At 43.5% G+C, this 21,671-nt stretch overlaps 1 protein-coding gene across 2 annotated transcripts in view; it reads right to left on the bottom strand.

The window, feature by feature from the left end:
- Positions 1-21,671, bottom strand: part of COL1A2 (collagen type I alpha 2 chain) — a 59,212-nt gene that overhangs the window by 13,011 nt on the left and 24,530 nt on the right. For both annotated transcript variants that reach the window (XM_063123060.1, XM_063123068.1), the window contains 21 exons: positions 20,858-20,911; positions 20,606-20,704; positions 19,954-20,007; positions 19,095-19,193; positions 17,081-17,134; positions 16,392-16,445; positions 15,690-15,743; positions 14,336-14,389; positions 13,659-13,703; positions 12,813-12,911; positions 11,161-11,268; positions 8,972-9,025; positions 8,423-8,476; positions 5,897-5,950; positions 5,713-5,766; positions 5,514-5,621; positions 4,018-4,071; positions 3,867-3,920; positions 2,572-2,733; positions 1,398-1,505; positions 335-442 (listed from right to left, as the gene is read on the bottom strand). In XM_063123060.1, coding sequence (XP_062979130.1) covers positions 335-442; positions 1,398-1,505; positions 2,572-2,733; positions 3,867-3,920; positions 4,018-4,071; positions 5,514-5,621; positions 5,713-5,766; positions 5,897-5,950; positions 8,423-8,476; positions 8,972-9,025; positions 11,161-11,268; positions 12,813-12,911; positions 13,659-13,703; positions 14,336-14,389; positions 15,690-15,743; positions 16,392-16,445; positions 17,081-17,134; positions 19,095-19,193; positions 19,954-20,007; positions 20,606-20,704; positions 20,858-20,911 — 1,584 coding nt within the window. The remainder of the gene's footprint in view (positions 1-334; positions 443-1,397; positions 1,506-2,571; positions 2,734-3,866; positions 3,921-4,017; positions 4,072-5,513; positions 5,622-5,712; positions 5,767-5,896; positions 5,951-8,422; positions 8,477-8,971; positions 9,026-11,160; positions 11,269-12,812; positions 12,912-13,658; positions 13,704-14,335; positions 14,390-15,689; positions 15,744-16,391; positions 16,446-17,080; positions 17,135-19,094; positions 19,194-19,953; positions 20,008-20,605; positions 20,705-20,857; positions 20,912-21,671) is intronic.

Below are 21,671 nucleotides of genomic sequence, written 5' to 3'. Positions count from 1 at the left end.
GAGGTTGTGGGCTCTCCCACACTAGAGGCCTTCAAGAGGCAGCTGGACAAGCATCTATCGGGGATGCTTTAGGGTGGATTCCTGCATTGAGCAGGGGGTTGGACTCGATGGCCTTGTTAGGCCTCTTTCAACTCTGCTATTCTATGAAGCAGATATTGTTCTGTTAAGTGCCATGAAAACAAGGCATTGTAGAAGCGTACCAATTCATTTATATGTATTCTGTTCATTTATATTTATGACTATATTGTTATAGCTTTGCTTCATCAGCTTAAAAGCAATGGGCTGTTGCTCTGTCTTTCAGACCTCATTCGTGTGATGAAAAAGAATGACTTACATCACGTCCAGCTTCACCAGGGGCACCATTCACACCAGGGGAGCCAACGCCACCGGATGGGCCACGAGCACCTGTGGGACCAAGAATACCAGCGGGACCAGGCTCTCCCTAAAACCAACAACAACAGGGATACATTTCATTGATATTCATACACTAAACAAGCAAAATATTCTCTATATCATATTTGCCTATTTATTATTGAAGTGACTATTATTATGTTGTTAATTCCAATAGTCCATGTCAGATGCTTTACACAATATAGAAGGATGCAGCTCCAGGCTCAGAGGACTAATGACCAGCACATGGAAGGTACATGGGTGGGCTCAGAATCGTCTTTTTCTGTGGTGGCGCAAGCAACAATTTGTGCTGCCAGGGCAAAAGCAGGATGCGTTGAACGACATGCAGGGCAGGATCAGAAGGGCCCATTTCACTTGCCAAGCAACAGCCAATCCCTGACCTTCCTTCAGAGAACGTTGAGCAAATTCCCTGCCAGAATGGTACAGTCTTCTTTGTCTGTGGCAAAGGTAGGGGACTACAACCAGCATGAAGGGACTAGCTGAGCTCTCACGCCAGTATTGGATCCTAATGCCACATCCCATAAAATATAGCCACAATGCAGTTGTTCATAAGACCAAGCTATAAGTCAAGAACACATCTCCAAAAGGGTAGACTGGTCACTGCCTGGAGGGTAGACTGCCTATGAGCCCCATGTTTGCTGGCTTGAGTTCCTTCATGAAAAATAGCTGGGGTATAAATATAATAAATGTATTAATGTTTTGGGCCATACTTTTAAATGGGAAGGTGCTTAAAACACACCTTCCCCCCCAAGGAATCAATTTCATCACTGTATACACAAATAAGTCTTTGGCTTGTGAAAGGGGATGTTCAATTACTTCACAAATCCTTCCTTCAGGCGATGCACTATTATTATATGTAAAGCAGCAGAGTCACATCTTCTGAAACCAGGGTGGTTTTCAACAACATGGGTCTTAGCATGGGCCATCCTATTTCCAGACAAACATATTTGTGACCTAGAAGAAGATCTGGCCAACATTGTACTCACAAGGGATCCAGCAATGCCTGGGAGACCACGCTCTCCCCTAGAGCCAGGAAGACCAAGGATACCAGGAGCTCCAAGGAGACCTTGAGGACCTGGGGAACCAGGAGCACCCTACATGAAGGAGAGAGAGCAAATGCAATTTTCAGATCCTTTTTACAGACTAGCAAACTTGTGTTATCATAAATTCAAACCCATGCTTCCTGTCCCTTTCGGCACCTTACTTTGATCTCAGAATGGCCCAGATCTCGTCTGATGTAACCAAATTGACTATCTAATTAGCTTCAAAACAAATCCGTTGTTCTGAACATTGCCTTAAGATCTGATTTCCGTTTCTGATAATTTTAGTTACGTTTGAGATTGTGAATGCATGCTCATGCTGGAACAGGCTTAAGGACTTCAATCACAAAGATACTTTCACTCTTTTAAATGAAAATTATAGATCCCCCCCCGAAAAAAATAATTCACATAATATTGCACCAGCTTCTGATAAGGGATAAAAGCAGCCTGGTGGACTCCATTCCCCTGAGAGGGCCACAGCTTGTGCAGGTCTGGTGTACCAAATGCAGAAAGACAGGTGTAGCCCTTATCTGAATAGCTTGTTTATTAACTGGACCCAACAGCAGGAATTATTACCCCTGTAGAACAGGTGCAATGCACTGTTTACAACAGCCAGATATTGTTGATGTCCTGATTTAAAACGTCCTTTTTAGCTTGTTCACAAGAGATTTGGGGTGTCATCCACCATCATTAACATCACTGGGATATTTGTCATCCACTGAAAGGGGAATGCAGATTGCATCCTTTGAGTGTTTTGTGGTTTCCTTCTTTAGCCTCTGTGTAAGGATCTGGCCATAGTGGGGCAAGTTTTCAAATTAGGTTTGTGGGCATTAAACTAGCAAGAAACAGACTTATGATGCTGTTAGGCTCATGGGATGAAAAAAACCCTAACATGTCCATGGCTGCATCATTTATGCTGCAAACTTAAACTGTACGCAAGGAGCAAATTACTGGTAAAGAACATATTTAACAGAAGCTGAACGCAAGCCAAGTAGCGGCAGTTTATCAAGGGCTTCTGATTGTTCTACTAGGCAACTACATTTGTGTCTATGTAAAATACGAAAAGAAGAGTATGTAACAAGTGACCTTTATGAAAGAGAAATGATTCTGAATAACTTACGGCAGCACCACTTTCTCCAGTTGGTCCTTTCTCTCCGCTGAAACCAGGTGGTCCAACAATACCAGTTTCACCAGCACGGCCAACTGGTCCAGTGTCACCACGTGGTCCTCTAATACCTTCTTTGCCAGCTGGGCCAGGGGGGCCAGGGGGACCAGAGATACCCTAGAAATAAAATATCTGTGTAATTACATAGTAACATCACTGCTTCACCACCTCATGGAGAACAAAACATTAAACCAAACAGCAAAGAACTGACAAAGATAGTTGTTGGAGAATTTTTAACCTTGTAGGGTTGGTTTCTTCTAACAAGCTTGCCTGTTCTAAAAAGCTTGCTTGTAATCAATTGACTCACCCTCCAACTCTATGCACGAATGGAAATAAGTTCTATTCAATTCAATGGAGCTTATTATTAGGTATGTATGCACAGGATTGCAGGAATAAGGAACTATGTCATCAGCAACCACCACAAACCAGGCTTGTTTCCTGGGATCAATATAGGTAGATATGCTGGGAACTGAACCTAGGATCTGCTGACTGCTTCAATCCAAAATCTATAGTCTTTTCTCACTGTGATTAGTCCCTTACTCTAGTCCAGGGGCAAACAAACATTTTGGCCATGGGGACATTTGAGAAACTATCTTGGGCACAACCACAAAATGGCTACCATGTCAGGCATAGCAAAGGACAAGTAACCTGTCCCAAAGGCTGAGTACAGTGAGGTTTGAGCCCTACCACACTGAACAGCCACTCTGAACCCACAGTTTTCAGCACCAACAGAAACCTATTTCACAGAAATCTTAGCTGCTGGTAAGAAAATGTGCTAATTTAACAATAAGTTAAAAAATTAATTCCAAAATCTGACCCTAATGACAACTCAATCTTACTTGAATAGTGTCAGTGGAACCTCATTCTCCACTGATCTTGAAGACAGATGACTAGCTTAGTGGGCCAAGAGCAGGGGAGTTTAGGTGACTTGGGGGAACAGTGGGAGGGGGACTGCTGCCCCCCTCCAGCATCTGTTGCCTGAGGCAGATGCGTCACTCTGATGGTGGGGAAAAAAGCTTATTCGCCATTTCAGATCTTCTCACTAAACAACTGTAAAGCTGATTTGAGTCCCAGCATTGGGGAAAATAACAACAACAACAACAACAACAACTGCTGATAAAGTTCCAGGCAGCCCCCTCCCGCCGTGATCTAGAGTAGTTCTTTGGAAAGAGGAATAAGAATTGGATAAATGTTTCCACAATTCTAACCTGTTAAAAGGTACAAATAGACCATTCTTAATAGCTACTTACAGAAGGTCCAGGAGGTCCAGGTCTTCCAGCATTACCAGGGAAACCGGTGGCACCCTACCAAAGAAGACCAAGGGAGAAGATTAGGATTCACAAAGATGAATAACTCCAGAGATGGTGGGCGGAAGTAAACATAAGGAGCTTCTAGACTTACAGGTGGACCGCTATCACCACGGCCTCCAGCAGGACCCACAGCGCCAACGGGACCCTATATAGGAGAAGAAAGAGTGGAAAAGTTTAAACAAGCAAAGTACTCCAGAGTTCCAGCTTTCAAATAATGTTGATTCCAGTTGATCTAGCGTTATTGGAAGCAGGATCAGAGCCCTGCTTCATACTTTAATGAAGGCCTGCTAGAGCCCTTATTAAGGTAGGCTCTCCTGTGGAAAAAGGCAACAATGTTCCTTCAAGGAACAGCAGAGATGACCTCCCTACAGCATTTGCACCACCAACAACTTGTTTGTAGAACTGATTGCGTTCACTGGCTTAGGGGCATAGGAGAAGAGGCCACACAAAATGTTGGTCCCATTAAAGGCTGCATGAACACCATCCTTTTGTGACGGGAGTTATAACGCTGATGGGACATCAGCCCGAGTTCCTTACTTTGTTTTCAAAAGTCTTTACATTACCAACCACTACAATTCCCACTACAATTCCCCTTCTATGTAAGATAATATTTCGATGAAAAATGTTGGATCACATACTATCAGCCATGGCGTTGCAGGAAGGATGTGTGACATGTGAATACATAGCAGTATTAAGTAACTACTCTTAGATTACTCACAGTATCTTTCTTAATTCCTTGAACTGTTAGACTACACATACCGTATTTCTTCAATTCTAAGACACCATCAAGTACCACCAACAGAAAAAAAGCTTTAATTCTAAGAAATAATAAATGCACCCGCGATTCTAAGACGCACCCCATTTTTAGAGATGTTTATATGGGAAAAAAGGTGCATCTTAGAATCAAAGAAATACAGTAGTATAATTCTTAACTGTTGTCCTTTGGGAAAGATCCTTGACATGATACAAATGAGTTTAATCTTAGTTCTAGATTTGAGGAATACAGTATATCCACATGAGTTGACGGGACGCTTGGCAAGCATGCTGTTCCACAGCTTAGCAGTTCGATGTAAACACATGGCTGTGCTATATGAAATCTATACAGACAGCCTCATTTGGTCAGAAGTGAACAGAGTCTGGACTAGATGGATCCTTGGTCTGATCCAGCAGGGCTCTTCTTCTGTTCTTAAGTGAAGGACAAATTAATATCTGTTTCTGGGAGCTTCTACCAAATGAAGTGAAGTGGTGCCAACTAAGAAGAGTGCCTTTTCTACTGTGGCACTCCGGTTGTGGAATGAGCTTTCCAGAGAGGCCCACCTGGCACCTACATTATACCCTTTCCATCTTATTTTCCCAGCCATTGTAGTCCTTCAGTTTCTTGTATTTTAAATCTGTTAATGTATTTTACATCTTTGTACTGCTGCTAGGTTTTATTTTGGTTTTTATTTTTATTTTATACTGTAGTTTTAAACTTTTGTATTGCATTTTACCATGTTGTATTTTATGTCTGTAATGGTTGTGAGCCGCCCAGAGAACTTCGGCTATTGGATGGTATAAAAAAAAGCAATAAAGATTCAAAGTACTTACAGCGGGGCCAGAGTTACCGACGGCACCAATGGCACCATGTGGGCCGCTGTCACCTTTAGGTCCTCTTGGACCTCTTTCACCTTTAACACCGGTCTGACCAGCTGCACCCTGAAAAATTCAAGAGAAGATGTGACTCAAAGTACATGGAAACTCCAAACCATTACAAAATGGATAGGTGAACTTCCTTCTTCATACTTACAGGAGGGCCAGCGAATCCGGGAGGACCAGCAGGGCCAGCCTCACCACGTTCACCCTAGAGTGGGGGACGGGGAGGAGGAGAGAAAACAACACAACCAGTGAAGAAAGCAAGCCACCTTTCCCCAGAAAATGTTTCTAGAATCCGTTCGTGTTACATTTTGAAAAAGGAATGTTTCACTACTTACAGAGATTCCACGAGGCCCAGCAGGACCACTTGAGCCAGAGGGGCCAGCTTCACCCTAAAAGGCACAAAGGAGCAGGGTTACTAGGATACAGACTAGCTCATTATAGATCCTGTTCTATTGGGTCTGCGAAAAGACCAGATGTCTTTGGCTTTTTCTCAGTTGTCATCTAGCTGCAGCAGAGGGAGAGAATGGAAGCAGGGCTACTCCATCAGTTCTGCTAAGAGGCCTTTCCCTGAACTGTTTCCATCTCTACTGGTCATTATAAGAACTCTGTAACTTTAATCACTGGTGGCTAAGTTTTATTTTTTCCTCCTCCCTCCCCATCACTTCTTTCTTTCAGGTCATGACTTTTAGACTGTAAGCTGGAGGGCCAGGGACTATTTTTTAAAATTATTATTATTCTCTCTAAGACACTTCTGAAACCTTTTTTGGCTGAAGAATGGGATGAAAATACGCTTCGATGTTGACTGCTATAGATTATTCACACTCTAAATCAAGGAATACATGAATAAAATGTCCAGGATCCAAAGAGCAACTGTAGGTATGCCCAAGGTTTCTCCATGCCCAATGGGACTCTTTACTCCTTTCTTTGAACAGTAGATTGTCCTCTCCCCCTTTCATATTAAAATTGTCCTTTGAAAATCCCTTTGGGTTCAAATGTGTTCTGTTGTGTGGCATGGGTGGTGGTGGGGTGTTGCTGGAGAAATATAAGCCTCACTTGGTTTTAATGGGTCTAATTTAAGCAAGACCAGGGGGCTGCCTATACGGCAGTGGGTTGCCATTGCAATAAGCAAAATCCCGCACCTTTGCTGCGTCAGGGTGGTGGTGGCTGATCCTGACACTGCAGCAAATGTGCGGGGTTTCCGGTGGCCGGGCCCACCTGGTGGCCTGGTGGCTAGTGATCAATCAGGGGTCGCCACCCGCCTGGCCACGTCTCCATGTCAAGGATGGAGCGAGGTCAGACAGCTGACAGGCTATGTTTGCCTCACTCCATCCTGAAAAGTTGGGGCAAGTCCCTGACTTTTAGAACGTGGAGCTTCTCTGGAAAGCCCTGAGGCAGCTCTGCAATGACTGTTATGTCCTATAATCAATGCAGTGCCACCGTGGAGCCACCTCGGGGCTTCCAGAGCATATAGACGGCTCCCAGTTCTAGATGTAACCCAAAGAATGCTAACAAGCCATTTCGTAGCACAGAAAGACAAGTAAAATGAGTATATGCTCATCTCTCCATCTTGTTTTGTTGTCAGTTTATTCAGGATCTTAAAACACTACTAGGGACATCTCTAAGACTAAGAACCCTTGTACAAAATCAGACAAGAAAACCATCCCCAGTGACTCCAGTATTGTGTACTATGAGACTGAGGCCTTTGCTAGACCTACCTGGTAATCCGTGCGGGAGGAGGGGTGAGCCCTCAGTGTAGCTACCACGGGCTGTCCCTCCAATCCACATGTCAGATGCAACAGGCTAAAGGAAAGCCCTGTCGCGTTCACCATTTTTTTTCAATTAAAGGGCTGGATGCGCTTAGGTAAGTAATTTTTTTTAAAAATCGTTCTCCCCGATCTCCTCCCCCCTGCCCTGATGGCCGCAGTACTCCTGCAGAGCGCTGTGCCCCGTCCGCTGCTTTTCCCAGCTACTCGCAAGTAATTGCGGTAGCTGGGAAAAGCAGTGGAACGGGCTACACGCTCACGGTCTCAGGCTCAGCCCAAGACCGTGGGAAATACCGGGCCAAAAGTGGTGCCCGTTATCCCAGGACCAGGGAGGGTTGACCCCTGCCTGAGCCTGGGATCCCCTGTGCATCATCTGGACACACAGGGGTGAGCCCGGTGTTCATCCTGGGCTAACCTGTGGTCTAGCAAAGGCCTGACACTCCCATTCCACCCCCACCAGCAACTCTCTCATTTGCCTATTTCTGGGGATGTTCCCTCAACCCTGTTTCATTTCTGGGTGAAATCTTTATGGCTGAGGATAGAATCTGTAGAGGCACCTTGGCCTAGTGGATAGGATGTCTGGACTAGTCAAGGTAAAAACAGATTCATGTCTGTGCCAAGCTTTCAGTTTTCTGAGTTGCCTTCAGCAAGCCATGGAAACAAATCCTCCACTGAGCATGAAGGCAGCTGGCTAGCTTAGTGGACCCAGAGCAGGCTAGACTTGGGGGAACAGTGGGAGGGGACTATGAACGGTCACCTTCACAGAGTTGAATAAGGTAATTACTGGAAAGCTCTTTCGACAGTAAGAATATGGAATAATAATAGATCATCTGAATCTCTGCTTGCACCCTTAGAATATCTGGGTGTACTCTAAGCACGACTAAATTGGGATCCAACCCAATGTTTGTATTAAATCCTAAATCACAGTTTCAAGTGGGAAGGACTTTACGGTGTGCTGGAGGCTGCTCTTTCTATATGGTAATGACATGGGAAGAGCCTAGATGCATGTGCCAATTATCTGCACATGTGCAAAATCCAGCTGCACATATATGTTTCTAGGAACATGCCTAGAAAGTATTTGAAAAGACCAGTACTCACCCTTTCACCACTGCTTCCAGCAGGTCCGGGAGCACCAACAGCACCAGGGATGCCCTAAAAATCAAGCAGAATCATGCATTTGAATCCAGAGTGTGGTCCCCCCTCCCAGTATCAGATCATATAAGAAGATTATTAGTAAATCATAGATCACTGTACAGACTAAGTTTTTTTTTTTTTAAAAAAAAAGTCTTGCATTGTCTGAGCTTTTCAGTTAAAAATTCAATCCAAAATCAATGTAACCACTGTTCTGATAACTGGGCATTATAAGGAAGCTTAATTTTACAGTTTGGGTGGAGAAATGCAGTCTCAGTGTGTTGAAAATGCAGTTAATTTAGATGGAGGAAAGCGAAATCAATGTAATCTTATCGTTTATTTTTGCAGCTAGCTTAATTCCGGCTAATATCACCGAAGGTTAAGAGACTGCTCCAGAACAGAAGGGTTGTGTATTGTGACATAAATCTAATTATTTTGCCTTCACACCCGGTTTGCTAAAGGGGACTGTCTGCTTGACTCCTGGAAACAATAAAGTAACTGAAGAAGTGTGCTTACTCGTGAACCATCTCTTCCTGTTGTTCCAGCATCTCCTCTGAAGCCTGATGGACCCTGAAATATAAGGGAGAAAACAGCATGAATTGTGATGGCCAACGTCTACCTGGCGGGAGATACTTTATGGGACAAGGGTTCCTAAACTTTCTCAGCAATTAGGTAAGTTTTCTAAGCAATGAGACAGTGCAATCTAAACTGGGGTGGCGGGGAGTAAAACAGAGGATCAAATAAAACATGCTTATGGCTTGTTATCCACTTATTAAATTCCTTCGTTAAAGGTGATTAAATTCCCTCAATAAATAAGAGCTTGCCTTGCTTTCAACTAGGGCAGGATTGAAATCTTAATATAAAGTGCATGGTGTAATATTAGTGATGGCTTCTTTATTCCCCAGTAGAGAAATAGCATCTTGTTTGCGTAGAAACCCCTCTCTCATGGATGAAAGCTTTGATGGGATGATGTCAAAAAGAAGATTGATGGAAGTGCAGTGAGAGATCTGAACTAGTGTAACCGCTTCAAGAAAAGTTGCTGATGTTGTTGAAAATGATGGAAGTATTTAGATGACAATGGGAAAAGTTTGCAAGGAAAAATAACCTATAAGAAGAATCATAATCCTCAAAGTGGCAAAGCAAGACAATTTCCTTTGCATTCATCTAAAACTGTAGGGTTGGTTCAAGAGATGGAGAGTTGTGTACAAATAACTGAATGGAGGCTGCACCATATAGGCATTCATGGGCGGGGGCACCCCACATGTAACCTCCAGTCCTCCCATGCTTGAGCAACCCAGAGATGTTTAGAGGTCCTATGTGATGAGTCACCACACATAAATGGCTTGTTATGTAGATCTGTCTCCATTGAACCCATTCAATGGCCACCACACAGTCCACTGCTTGTCTCAATCTATCATCCGGATGGGCACTTTTATATAGTTTTATTTCTCACATTTCACTGGCAAGGTTATGCTAAGTGACTACTTATTCAAAATATAGTAACCTCATTTGGAATATGTAACATAGAATGGTTTCTAGAATGGGCTCTTTACTGGAGAAAATATGGATTAGGGATGAAATGACTGAAACCAAAGGCATAGCAGGTAGGCATTTTTCACAGAAGGGTGCTCTAAGGCCGAGTGCCAGAGCTGGAAGCTCTGCATTCCTCTAGGTAAGGGCATCTTGTTTTCTACATCCCCTTCTGCTGTTTGATTCAGTGTATGCATTCAATATTTTCTCATGGGGCAATACAAAATGTCCAATCCTTGCTGAACTTTGAAAAAGTAATATCACCAAAGCATATAAATTGTTTAGGACACACTAAAAGGTGTGTCTATTGTCTAGCCTATCTTTTCTTCTGGACCATTTTTTTGCTACCTGGATATATTAAAATGTTGTTGCCCTCATCTTTTTTATACTGCAGTGCACAACAACGGTAGATTAGACTATCTAGAGTAGATGAGATATTATTTTCTTCTTTTCATTCGTAATGTTTCTCACTACTTGATTTCCTTCTGTTTACAATTGTCTGTGCTCAAGGTGGACAGCGGAGATAAAAAAAAAAATACTGTTGATCAGGCCTCCTATAGGTGAAGGGAACTATTTTTTCTCCATCCTTGCAGAATACATAAACTCATTTTACTAAAGACAATTTTAATATCAGTGCCTGCCATGATTACATCCCCTGCAGAGAAAAATAGCTTATAAATGCCTATCCTGATGTATGACACTGCAAGCAGGAAGGGAAGCACAAGTACCGACCTTTGGGTCTGTCTTCACCAGACCAGATAGTTTCTAAACCTGGCAGACTGCTTCTGATAATCTGCTACTTAAGCTACAGAGCATCACAGGGATGCACCTCAATGCGACTGGTTAGGATTTGGTGGCTAAGAAATAGCTAGCAAAAGCTTCTTTGAGTTGGGATCCAAAAATCTGCAGGTCATTTCTATTTGCCTTTCCCCCACCCATAGGAGCATAGGAAACAGCCTTATACCAAGTCAGGCCATAGGTCCTTCCAGCTCAGTATTGCCTATACAACTTGGCAGTAGTTCTTTAGGGCCGATAAAGACAGCTGTCTTTACCAGTCCTTCTTAGAGATGAAGGGGATCGAAAATGGGCCAATGGGCCTTCTGCGTGCAATTCGTGTTCCTGTGGGAAAAGTCTTGTGACAGCCATCGGAGTCAGATTTCCCCCTGTTGCCTTACCTTTTCACCTTTGCCTCCTGGACCTCCAGCCACACCTCTCTCTCCGGGGATTCCGCTGGGGCCAGATGCGCCTGCACTACCAGCTGCGCCGACATTGCCAGGTTCACCCTAGGAGAACAGGGAAAGAGGAAAGGGAAGATTAAACCTTGAAAGGCTCTAGAGAAAAATGAGCAATGTGTCACAGTGCACTGCCTGCCATCATCTCTTTGCTAGTTTTCTGAAAGGTACAGCATTTCTGAATACTGCTGGATAGGTACGTAAAGGGCCGACTGCATGGGTCACACACAGAGTGTTTCTTATCCTGTGTCGTCCATCCATTCATCAAGCACCCAAGTAAAATAGACAAATGTATCTTAACTGGAAATGGGCAGATCTTCCCCACTCCGTGTCCAATTTGGAATGGGTTTGATTAAAATGGATTGATTTGGAGGATGTCTGTTGGGTGTTCAGAATTAATCTGATATTCGACTGGATCCTTTAAAATCCTGGCAGCATACAGGGAACTATATTTTCCATCTTGGGCGTCAAGTCTGATGATCTACTAATAAGACTTTTCCTGGGGAACTGCTGCACCACCATCCCTCAGTTCGGTAAGTTTGTGAATTGGGAGGTGGGAGAAAACCAAAAATGGATCCATTTCAGATTGACCCGGACTCTATAGGGAGTCTGCGTCTGATTCAGAATCGCTTGGAAATGGGGCAGATCACAGAAATCCTTTCTACAATGTTGCACTTCCAGGGGTGATATCAGGGCAGGATTTGGGGGCAAAAGTCCAGAGCCCCATAGAGTAGAATGAGCAGGGAGCCTCCACCCCATTCCAGCAGGAGATGCTTGCCACATTTGAAAGAAAGTGAAATAATACACATTACCATCTGAAGACCCCCTCCCCCACAGTAAGTCCACTATTACTTTCTATTTCAGGCTCCACATAATCACTGATCCTCCAGTAATTGGTGTCACCCTAAGGCCGGCCTTAGTGAGCATATAGTCCCTGCAGATGCGTTAGTTTACAACTTCCATATCATGCCCAGAAGACACCAGATTGTGGAAGTCTGATATAGCTTGTTCTATCTAGGCCAGGAGACAGGATCAGAGTAAAGCACACATGCCCTGATCTAGAGAGCCACATGACAGCTCCAGATGCATAGTGAGGCTTCCAGGTCTCCTTTATCAAAAAGCAGCCCCCTCCCATCACTACACAACAAGCCACCCCTGAAACTTAGAGGAGCTTCTCAAGCCAACGTTGATTTCACACAAAGAGCTGCCATTTAGGTAACAACATAGTGAGAAGACCCAATGTATATGCAAAAGCTCTTCAGCATGTCAGCAGTGGGCTCCCTGTAGCATAGATGCAACCTTTGAAAGCTCTACTTCTAACAGCAAGGACTAGTGAAAAAAAACAACCCTATGTTACCCGACTCCTGTAACATCTGCCTGATGAATTGTTTGGGTAGCTCCCACTCCCGTGTTCTGCATAATGGTAGATTGTAATGCAGGATCACAAAAATATGCCATTGACATGCTGAGGGTTGGACGTTTCAGGAACACACATATGGAGGTTGATGTCATCAGCATTCAGCTAAGTACTTACATCAAGGAGATGACACTGCCCTCCCCAGGATTTCAGAAAAATAGCAACCTTTCTGGCTTACCTTGTTACCATCAGTTCCTGGTGGACCAGCTGGACCACGGTTCCCAACAGAACCTGTAGGGCCGGCAGCACCGCTTTCGCCTGGAGGGCCACGCTCACCCTGCATAAAACAGATTGGTGTGTTGTTAATTTGAAACCAGAAATCTTAAATTTTTAGGGTGAGGAAGCTTAGTATTTAAGACTGAAGCCAATACTGACAGCAAGTGATGGCAATGTAACTATTTACTACTTTGTTACTACATTGTTCCTATGTAACTATTTACTACTACTAATAAATAGTAATCATAACCATTTACTATTAATAGTTACTACCTAACTATTTACTACTTTGCTCACATAAAATGCCTAGCTACTGAATGTAGTTTAGGTTTAAGGATAGGTCCTGTTCTTTTGCAGGAGAACTGCACCAATCAAGAATTCAGGATGCTGTAGTAAGTCCTGATTAGATCAGACGTACAACAGCTCTTAGCAATTCTACAGCATCAATGACCTTGATTCAGATGTAAGCCTTATTGCTTTCAGTGGGACTCAAGCCCAAGTAAGTATCTTTAGGGGAGCTCATTATTTAGATAATGTGCTATGCATGTAATATAAACATATATAAATATTACATATATTTGATACTGAGCATATTAGTAGTAATGCTAAACTGATGTAGCAACATCAGTAATATCGGAATCATTATGTTGTCCTTTACTGTGAGAACCTTTAGAGGATGGTAATACAGTTCAGTATAGGATTAATAGAATTTTGGTAAGTCTGATTATTTGAAACAAATGATTTCTTTTCTGGAATGATATGAGGATCTTTTATAACAGAAATAAAATATATTCAGTTGAATACTTACTCTTACGCCAGCAGGACCAGGGAGACCGAATTCACCATGAAGACCCTATAGATATATAAAAAAGAGAGACTAGTTAGGCTGAATGTTAAAATCTATTCCCCCCCTCTTGTTTAAGAATTCTTATGGCTATTGGCTGATGATATTTTCATATAGTGAGACAAAAGATGATAAACATTTTGAATTGGAAACAGAGATGCAACAGAACATAGGGCTCAAGCCTCAAGAGAGAATTAAAATCAGGTTTTGCATTTCTGCATGGGTGTGTTAGTATCACACCAATACACATGGTGTATCTTCAGATGTTAATACTGTCATGCTGTTAGGATTACCACACTAACAGTTGGATCCAGATGTATGCTGGATCAACTGCACTGGCAGAAGTGGATTCCCCCACTCAGTGCCAGGAGACCCAATTAAATGGGATGAGCTCTGGTGTTTGGGGAGGGGAGGAAGCCCTCAAAATTGGGTAGAGGGATCTTCCACAGCAGAGCTCTTCCTCTCATGGAAGACAGATGGTGGACTAACTCTTTTCTAATGCAGAAAAAGTCATCATAATCCAAGAAAGCGAAACTGGATGTTGTTGTGATAATTGAATGGGTGGTTGTGGTGGCTACGATGTTGGGCAACCGTGTGGCTTAGATGACAATACGTTAGACATGAGTGTGTTTAGCACTTACTCTATCACCTGGTTTGCCAGCTTCACCAACTGAACCAGAGGGACCTGGAAGGCCCTAAATGAAAAGAAATGGACAGATGAAGTAAACACAAGAATACATCATTCTTTTATGCACTTTAAATCACAAGAGGTGAGTTTACAGGATATGCAACAAAGCATTAGTAAATCTCACAATCTGGATGGCAGTCTAAAGTATCTGCACTCAGTTATGATGGCTGGGCATGCTGGGAGTTGTAGTCTAACACATCTGAAGGGTATCAGGTCGGGGAAGGCTGTCTTATAGGTTTGGTTCAAGGCATGTGTGGACTGTAGTGCCCTTTGTTACATCACTGTGTGTTCTCCAAACCAACTTATTCTTCCCCTTTGAGAAGGAAACCAAGTCTCCAACTTTGATGTCTTATCTCCTAGCTTTACCTTTAGCCTACCTTCATTGGATAGTCTTTAAGGTTGACTTCCTTAAACAAAAGCAAAGCACTAGACAAGACAGCTCAGTTCTGGAGCCTTCTCTGGGTCCCTGCAAATGCTTTGATCTACAGCTCCCAGGCTGGGGAAGGCTGCCCTAAAAGATTTTCAGAACTGCCTTATCAGTTTCTGAAGAGAGCAATAGCTCGATCAATTCAAATTATTTAGCACTCCTTTCATAGGTACCTAAATGTATTGTGCCTAGTATACGTGTATTTATGTATTTATGTATTATGTATTTTATCGTTTATTGTTGTTCTCCACCTCAATCAAAATGGAGAGGCGGGTAAGAAATATATTATTATTATTATTATTATTATTATTATTATTATTATTATTATTATTCTCGATGCACTGTGAAGCAGTGGGAATGCACTCAGTGACTCTACCCCCAAGCTAAATCTGAACATGGTATCTATGCCTGTAATACTTACCTCCTGAGTTTACCTGGTAAATACCATGTGGCATTGGACTGAAGTAGCTTGGACTTCGTGCATATAAATGCTACTAGTTGTGTTCAGCCCAAAGTGGGAGAATTAGATAAACGTGAGCAAATTCCTGCTGTCAAATCTATGCATGTTCAGATACATGTGAAAGGGGCTTCAAAGGACTTCACTAATCCTGATCTGACAGATGTTTCCTCTAGTCTAAGGTACTAAGCACCTCAGGTTCAGTAAGATGTCTTAAATAATTCCTCTATTATCTCCCTTGCCAGCAAGCTAATTAAGGATAAGTATATCAGAATTTATGGAGTAGACTATTATGCATATTTTGCAGTCATGATTATTTATTTATTTATTGCATTTCTATACATTGAGATGTTTAATATTGTTTGTTCCTTGCATAGTTCCCAACTGCAGAGCCCCAAATCTGCTATAACTTTAGCCACTTACTTGGAAGCCAGGAGGACCAGCTGGACCAGTTTCACCCTTGGAACCAGGACTACCCTAGAGAAAAAAAACCAAAAATAAATATCTGATGTCTTTAGGTGCATGTGGGCACAGGCACACATACACTCCAGGACATTCCATAGTAGATAATGGCTTTGCTTGGACATCAAGATAAACCAGTTTATCATGATGGGAGTAAGTCTAGGTGAGGCTTGGGCTCGCAGACTCCCACTCCCCTTCTGATGAAGCTGCAGAGAGGCATTCTGTTTTTTGTTAAATGCAGTTTGTCATGTTGCCCAAACACAACAAACTAGGGTTACTCTTAACTATGGTTTATTAGAAAGAAGCCAACTTCAAACCATGGGTTATGAAGCTGGCTAGTTCTAACAAACCACAGTTTAGGATTTGGATGTAATGCTAAACTGTGATTAATTGAAATCGGAAGCAAAAGCTTCAACTCTCCTCTTCATGTCCATTCTGGAGGAGGATTGGAGAGCACAGGAGTCTGAAGCTGACTCTCATCATAATAAACCACAGTTTATTGTGATGTCTAAACACAGCCCATGAAACAGGCAATTGCCCACTTCTAGAGCTGCACTAAAGAAGGTATGTGCAAATCAAGACCCTCAATTATTGGTTAGCCATTCCAAATGATGGAACTCTTGTGTTTACATCAAAAGTCAACAATGCTGATCTTAGACTTACAGCAACACCAGCTGGTCCTTGAGCTCCATTGTTTCCATCAGCACCAGGAGCACCCTAGAATAACAGAGCTTTAGTTACATAAAGTATGGACAATCTTCCTCTAAAATATGCGCCATTTTTGTCTTTCTAAAAAATCCAGTTACCTCAAAATCATTGACTGACTAATATCTACTTAATGAATGAGGAACTCTCCATCAGATGTGATCCACAGACTTTGAACATTTGTACTACGCTAAAGTTAATTTCTGGCATGTGCACAGCAGCACCGCCTACCCCCCCCCCGCCCCACATCTCCCTTGTGCACAAGAATTCCTTTTCTAGTGTTGCTCCAACAAAGAGATCTTGACTTGGTGTTGTTTATTAAAAAGCAGAGAATAAATAAAATGCCAATGGGATAGTTTGCTTTTTATAAGCCAGAGCTGGGAAGCCTGAAGAGAGGCCCAGAGAGAGCATCTGTTTTCACATTAAGCACTGATAAATATACTTAGGAAAAGGTTATCATGTTGTGGTCTGTGCAAGAGATTAGCCTGTGGCTATTGGCATGGAAGCTAGATATGTGCCTGACTACTTAACATTTTATAAATTCTTCACACTAAGTAACTTGCAGATCCTTCTCTCAGATTTTGGCAATGCTCTGTACAAATCATGCTCCCCTAACTAAGACACTGTGCTCAAGTAGTTGCACCTACCCGTGGGCCAGCAACGCCAACATTGCCTCTGTCACCAGGTTTGCCAGGTTCGCCCTGTTGGAGAATTAAAAGGACATGAAAATAAGTCACTGTTTTAGGACAGAGAATAGCTAAACTCAAGTTACTTTTCAGTTTATGTATCTCATGCTTTTTGAGGTCAGTGCAGGCATCAGAGATTGGCATGGTTGGGCACCTGCTGAGGTCCATGCCTCAGCAGGGGACCCACCATCATGAACACCTGCTCTTCCTACTTACGGTTGCCATCTTTTTGTTCACACATTCTTGGTCCCAGAATAGATGAGCAAATGATGACAAAGCGGATGAGCACCAGCACCCACTTATTCACAAGCTCTCTTCGCCAGCAAGCAATTAGTTGGCAGGAATAATGGCGAGAATGGTGAGAGGGGGCCTACAGTGAAGGATTCTTGCTCAACTCCCTACAAAACCCATGAGACAGATTCACAGAAATACAGAGGCTTGATGATTTGTTCCCTTTCAAGGCCATAACTTATCTCAGGGAGATGCTTGCAACACCTTGCCTCAAATACCCTCAGAGAAGTAGATTCAACAACCTCCCTGGCTGGCCTTTCCCATTATGGCCTTGAAGCTTTTGTCCTATGATTTGAAAAAGTCCTGCTGATGCATTAATCAACTATTTTTCCCACCTCCTCCGTTTCAGTGGCATTGGGTACATTTATTTACACTCAGAAAAAAAAAGTGGTCTGCCAAACATTAAACCTAAGCCATCATGCCCAGGGAACAAATGGATGGAACTAAATTATATAACAATCCAATCATTGCCTTAGATCCAACTGTCTATATGTTCAGGACTATGATAGTCTACAACCCTCTCGGGACTGTACTACTTACAACTACTGATGGAAGATCATGTCTGAATGCTTCCCCATGTAATAAAACAAGCCCTTTGCACATATAAAACGAGGGCACTTCTCATTCACATGCTAGCTTTCCACAGGGAGGGGATTTTCTATGATGGTGCATTTGGGGCATGGCTATACGAGGGGAGGGGAGGGGTGTGATCTCGCGATTTTCCCAGGAGGAAGAGGACGTTGAGGCCGCCATTTTGTTTTGTTTTTTTCAATCGGGGAAGAGCGCAGGAGCGCTCCTGTGCAAAAAGTAAGTTTGTAAAACAAAAAACCCCTCCCGCTCCCCCCACCCTACCCCCGATGGGCACAGAGCTCCTGAGGAGCTCCGTGCCCTGTGCCCAGTTTCCGGCTCCTTGCGTTTACTCACGAGGAGCTGGGACAAAACCACGACGGCGGGCCACACCTCCCGCAGTCTCAGGATCATCCCAAGACCTTGGGAAAAACTGGGATGGAAGGGTAGGGCGATATCCAGGGGAAAGGGAAGAATCATCCCTCCCTGCTCCCAGGATGTCCTGTGCGTCATGTGGACATACAGAGATGATCCCGGGGCGATCCCTGGGATATTGCCCCATCTAGCTATGCCCTTGGTCACATATTGCCTAACTTGCATTCTGAATTGGCACAGTTCAAGAAGAGTAGTATCATGTGAACAGGTAGCTTGGCCATTTTTGGTTCATCACCTCTCTTCCCCACCTATGCACTGCTCAACTATGTGTTTACGATATCCCACACTTAGTTTGCAATTAAATGATGCACTGGGGCTGCGGTACTGAAAAGGAAACTGAATCTCTCAAGTGCATGTGTGCAACAGCTGGTGCATGCGCCAAAGAGTCTCCTGGATTGCAGCCATTCTCCTGAGTAAGAATGAAAGCAAAAGGGGCTAACAGATGACCACGTTGATGGGACGAACCACTAAATCCCAAATCGTTTTATGCCAGCAAAGCAGAGTTGCGAGTGACACATCATGGACTGTAATACTGCACTGGGACTGTAGTGATGTTATTCTGGTGTTCATTGCTGGGATACTAGAAACATCACATGTGATGGCATGATGTTAGTCTCATGGGCAGCTCTCCTAAGTTGCCATGTTGTTCTATGGCGACACCACAAAGCTCAATTGCACTTACATTGAGACCTTTTGGTCCTGGGAATCCGATGATGCCAGGTTCACCTCTTGCGCCAGCTGGGCCAGCTGGGCCAGAACGTCCCTCAGAACCAGTAAGACCCTAGAGGGAAAAGAACAGTACTTTTATTCTAGATCCATACCTTCACTGCCTGAAAAATGTACCTCCATTGAAAGCAGCACACTCCAATGTGTCTTTCTTTTTAAACTGGAAGAGCTATCTGGGCTATGAAATTCCTTATATCACTTTCTTTCTATTTTATGGCACTGGTAATCCAAAGCCAATGAAATCAAGAGAATCCCCTCCCCTTCACATTTACATGGAGCTAGCAGTATATATAACTGGAAACTTGTTTCCCCCCAATATTAATCAGTGCCACTATGCTATAAGCTGTTGCTTAGTCCTTGTGTTGTATTCATGCAACACTCTTAGGTACAACATACCCTCCAGACTCTTCCCCCCTCTCTTCTCTTGGTCTAGGAGAAACCTTGCTGCAGACCTGTGCTAGGAGACCCATCAGGGAGCTGTATAGAACCATGTTAATAAATTTGTTAACCAAGGCATGTGTGGATAATGAATCAGAAGGTCCAACAGAGGACACCACTATCATTTCCTAAACAGGCCTTTAGTTGGGGCCAGGGATGGGTTTGAGCATGAGGAAGATCGGAGTTCAACAATAGGCGCTTGAGCAAATCACAATCTCTTTGTCTAGCCTGGCTCATGGGCCTGTTGCTAGGATAAACAGGATGTTAAAGAACATTAAAAGCTGCTGTAAAATGTACCTATAAGAATCCAAATGCTAATTTAAAAGATACATGTTTTTTAAAAGATATCTTTGCAGAATAAAATGTAGAATCCTTACCATGGGGCCTTCTTTGCCAGCAGGGCCTGGGCTTCCAGATTGACCGGGGAGACCCTAAAAAGCACAGACATGTCACCTTAATATGTTGTTTAGGTTTATTTGAAACTGGAATGCAACTCAATTCCACCCCACCCCCTCTCTTCCACACATTAAAATGTATAAGTAAAAATAATTGAAGGATATGCTGCTATCTACCTGCCATATAAAGGTCTACTGGACAATGTCCCTACTAAACTCAGTGAGACTTACTCCCACAGTGCAACCCTATACTTGTCTACTTAGGAGTAAGTCCCACTGAGTTCAATGTTCCTTACTCTGGTAAGTGGGTACAGGATTGCAATCAAAGCCTGCATTGGATTGTGGCTTCAGTTTCACATCTGTACAATGGGAAGGTATCTCACAGCAAAGCAGTGAGAGGAGAATAAGGTATTGAATGTAGAGCAGTTCTTGTCACTATAAATATTAACCATGATTAAAAATCATCATCAAGTATAGCACATTTTTAAAATGGGCCATTTGAAAACAAAGTCATGTAGCCTCAGAATACTACTCTCTAAAGGGAAAAAAAAATCCCCACACCATAAATCTGCCCATTTATTTGGATGCTGCCCCCTTACCAAGTCACCTCCTCCTCCTGCTCATCCATACTTACTCTTGCACCCATGACACCGGGTTCACCAGGGCGACCTCCATCTCCATTGGGACCTTTAGCACCAGCAGAGCCAGTAGCACCACGGTTGCCAGCAGCACCCTACAGAGAAAGTACATCACGCTCAAATTGGAGGGAGCAACAACGGCAGAAAAAGATAAACATCCCTCTGGCTTTGCAGATGGAGGACAAACCCAACACGACTAAGTCATGAGACAGATTAAAAAGAAGAAAAGGAAAAAGAAGGCAGCTTACCATAACACCAGCTCTGCCATCAGATCCAGGGAGACCACGAGATCCAGGAACACCCTAGGGGAAAAGAACACAAATATCTGGTCAGAAATGGAACAGAGTTTCCACCAGAAGGCAAAGGCTAGCCGTGCTATGTATGAGTCAGGATTTACAGAGGAATGCTTGGCACCTGTGATGGGCCTTACGGTGAGTGTTTCTTCATTTTGTAGAAATGGGGCACCTGGAGAAAGATCCAAACTTGGCTTTTCTCTTCCAATTTATAACAGAACTTGAATTTCAATATCCTCTCAGAGAATGGGAACGAAGTCAGACAGTTAGGGTCTGTCCAGGGAGGGCTGCTTCCCAGGGTCTTTATTGGCTACTGTAGAGCCCAATGAAGAGAACAGGAAGCTCCCCATGGAAGAGTGGGCATCATTTCAATAGGACCCCTATTTTCAGTGTGCATAGCCAGCCATGACTGCCTGATTGACGTTGCTCTCGCGTCATTCCTCATTGGCCCTGAAGACCACCAGCAGCTCTGGCGTCAGTTTTTTGAAGGTCCATAAGCAAGACACCCTCAATGGCCATCCTCTCCTCCAATGAGTCGACCTTCTCACCACCGTTATCATCAGCTGCTCTTACTCCTCACCCTCTTTCTCCTCACTGCTGCCACTTGCTTGCTTGACAAGCAGAAAGCCAGTGAGCAGCGGTATCTACTGCTTCTCCTTGTTATCTGGGCCACTTCAAGGAGCAGGTGAAGATGCAGATTGCAATAGGGAAGAGCAGGAGTAAGTCCAGGGAGCTCTGTCAGTGGGTCCACATGGGTCCTTGGCTGGTG

Source organism: Elgaria multicarinata, chromosome 1, assembly GCF_023053635.1.
Source record: "Elgaria multicarinata webbii isolate HBS135686 ecotype San Diego chromosome 1, rElgMul1.1.pri, whole genome shotgun sequence".
Lineage (NCBI taxonomy): Eukaryota > Metazoa > Chordata > Lepidosauria > Squamata > Anguidae > Elgaria > Elgaria multicarinata.
The sequence above is the reverse complement of the archived record's forward strand: the minus strand, read 5'-3'. Positions and strand labels throughout refer to the sequence as shown.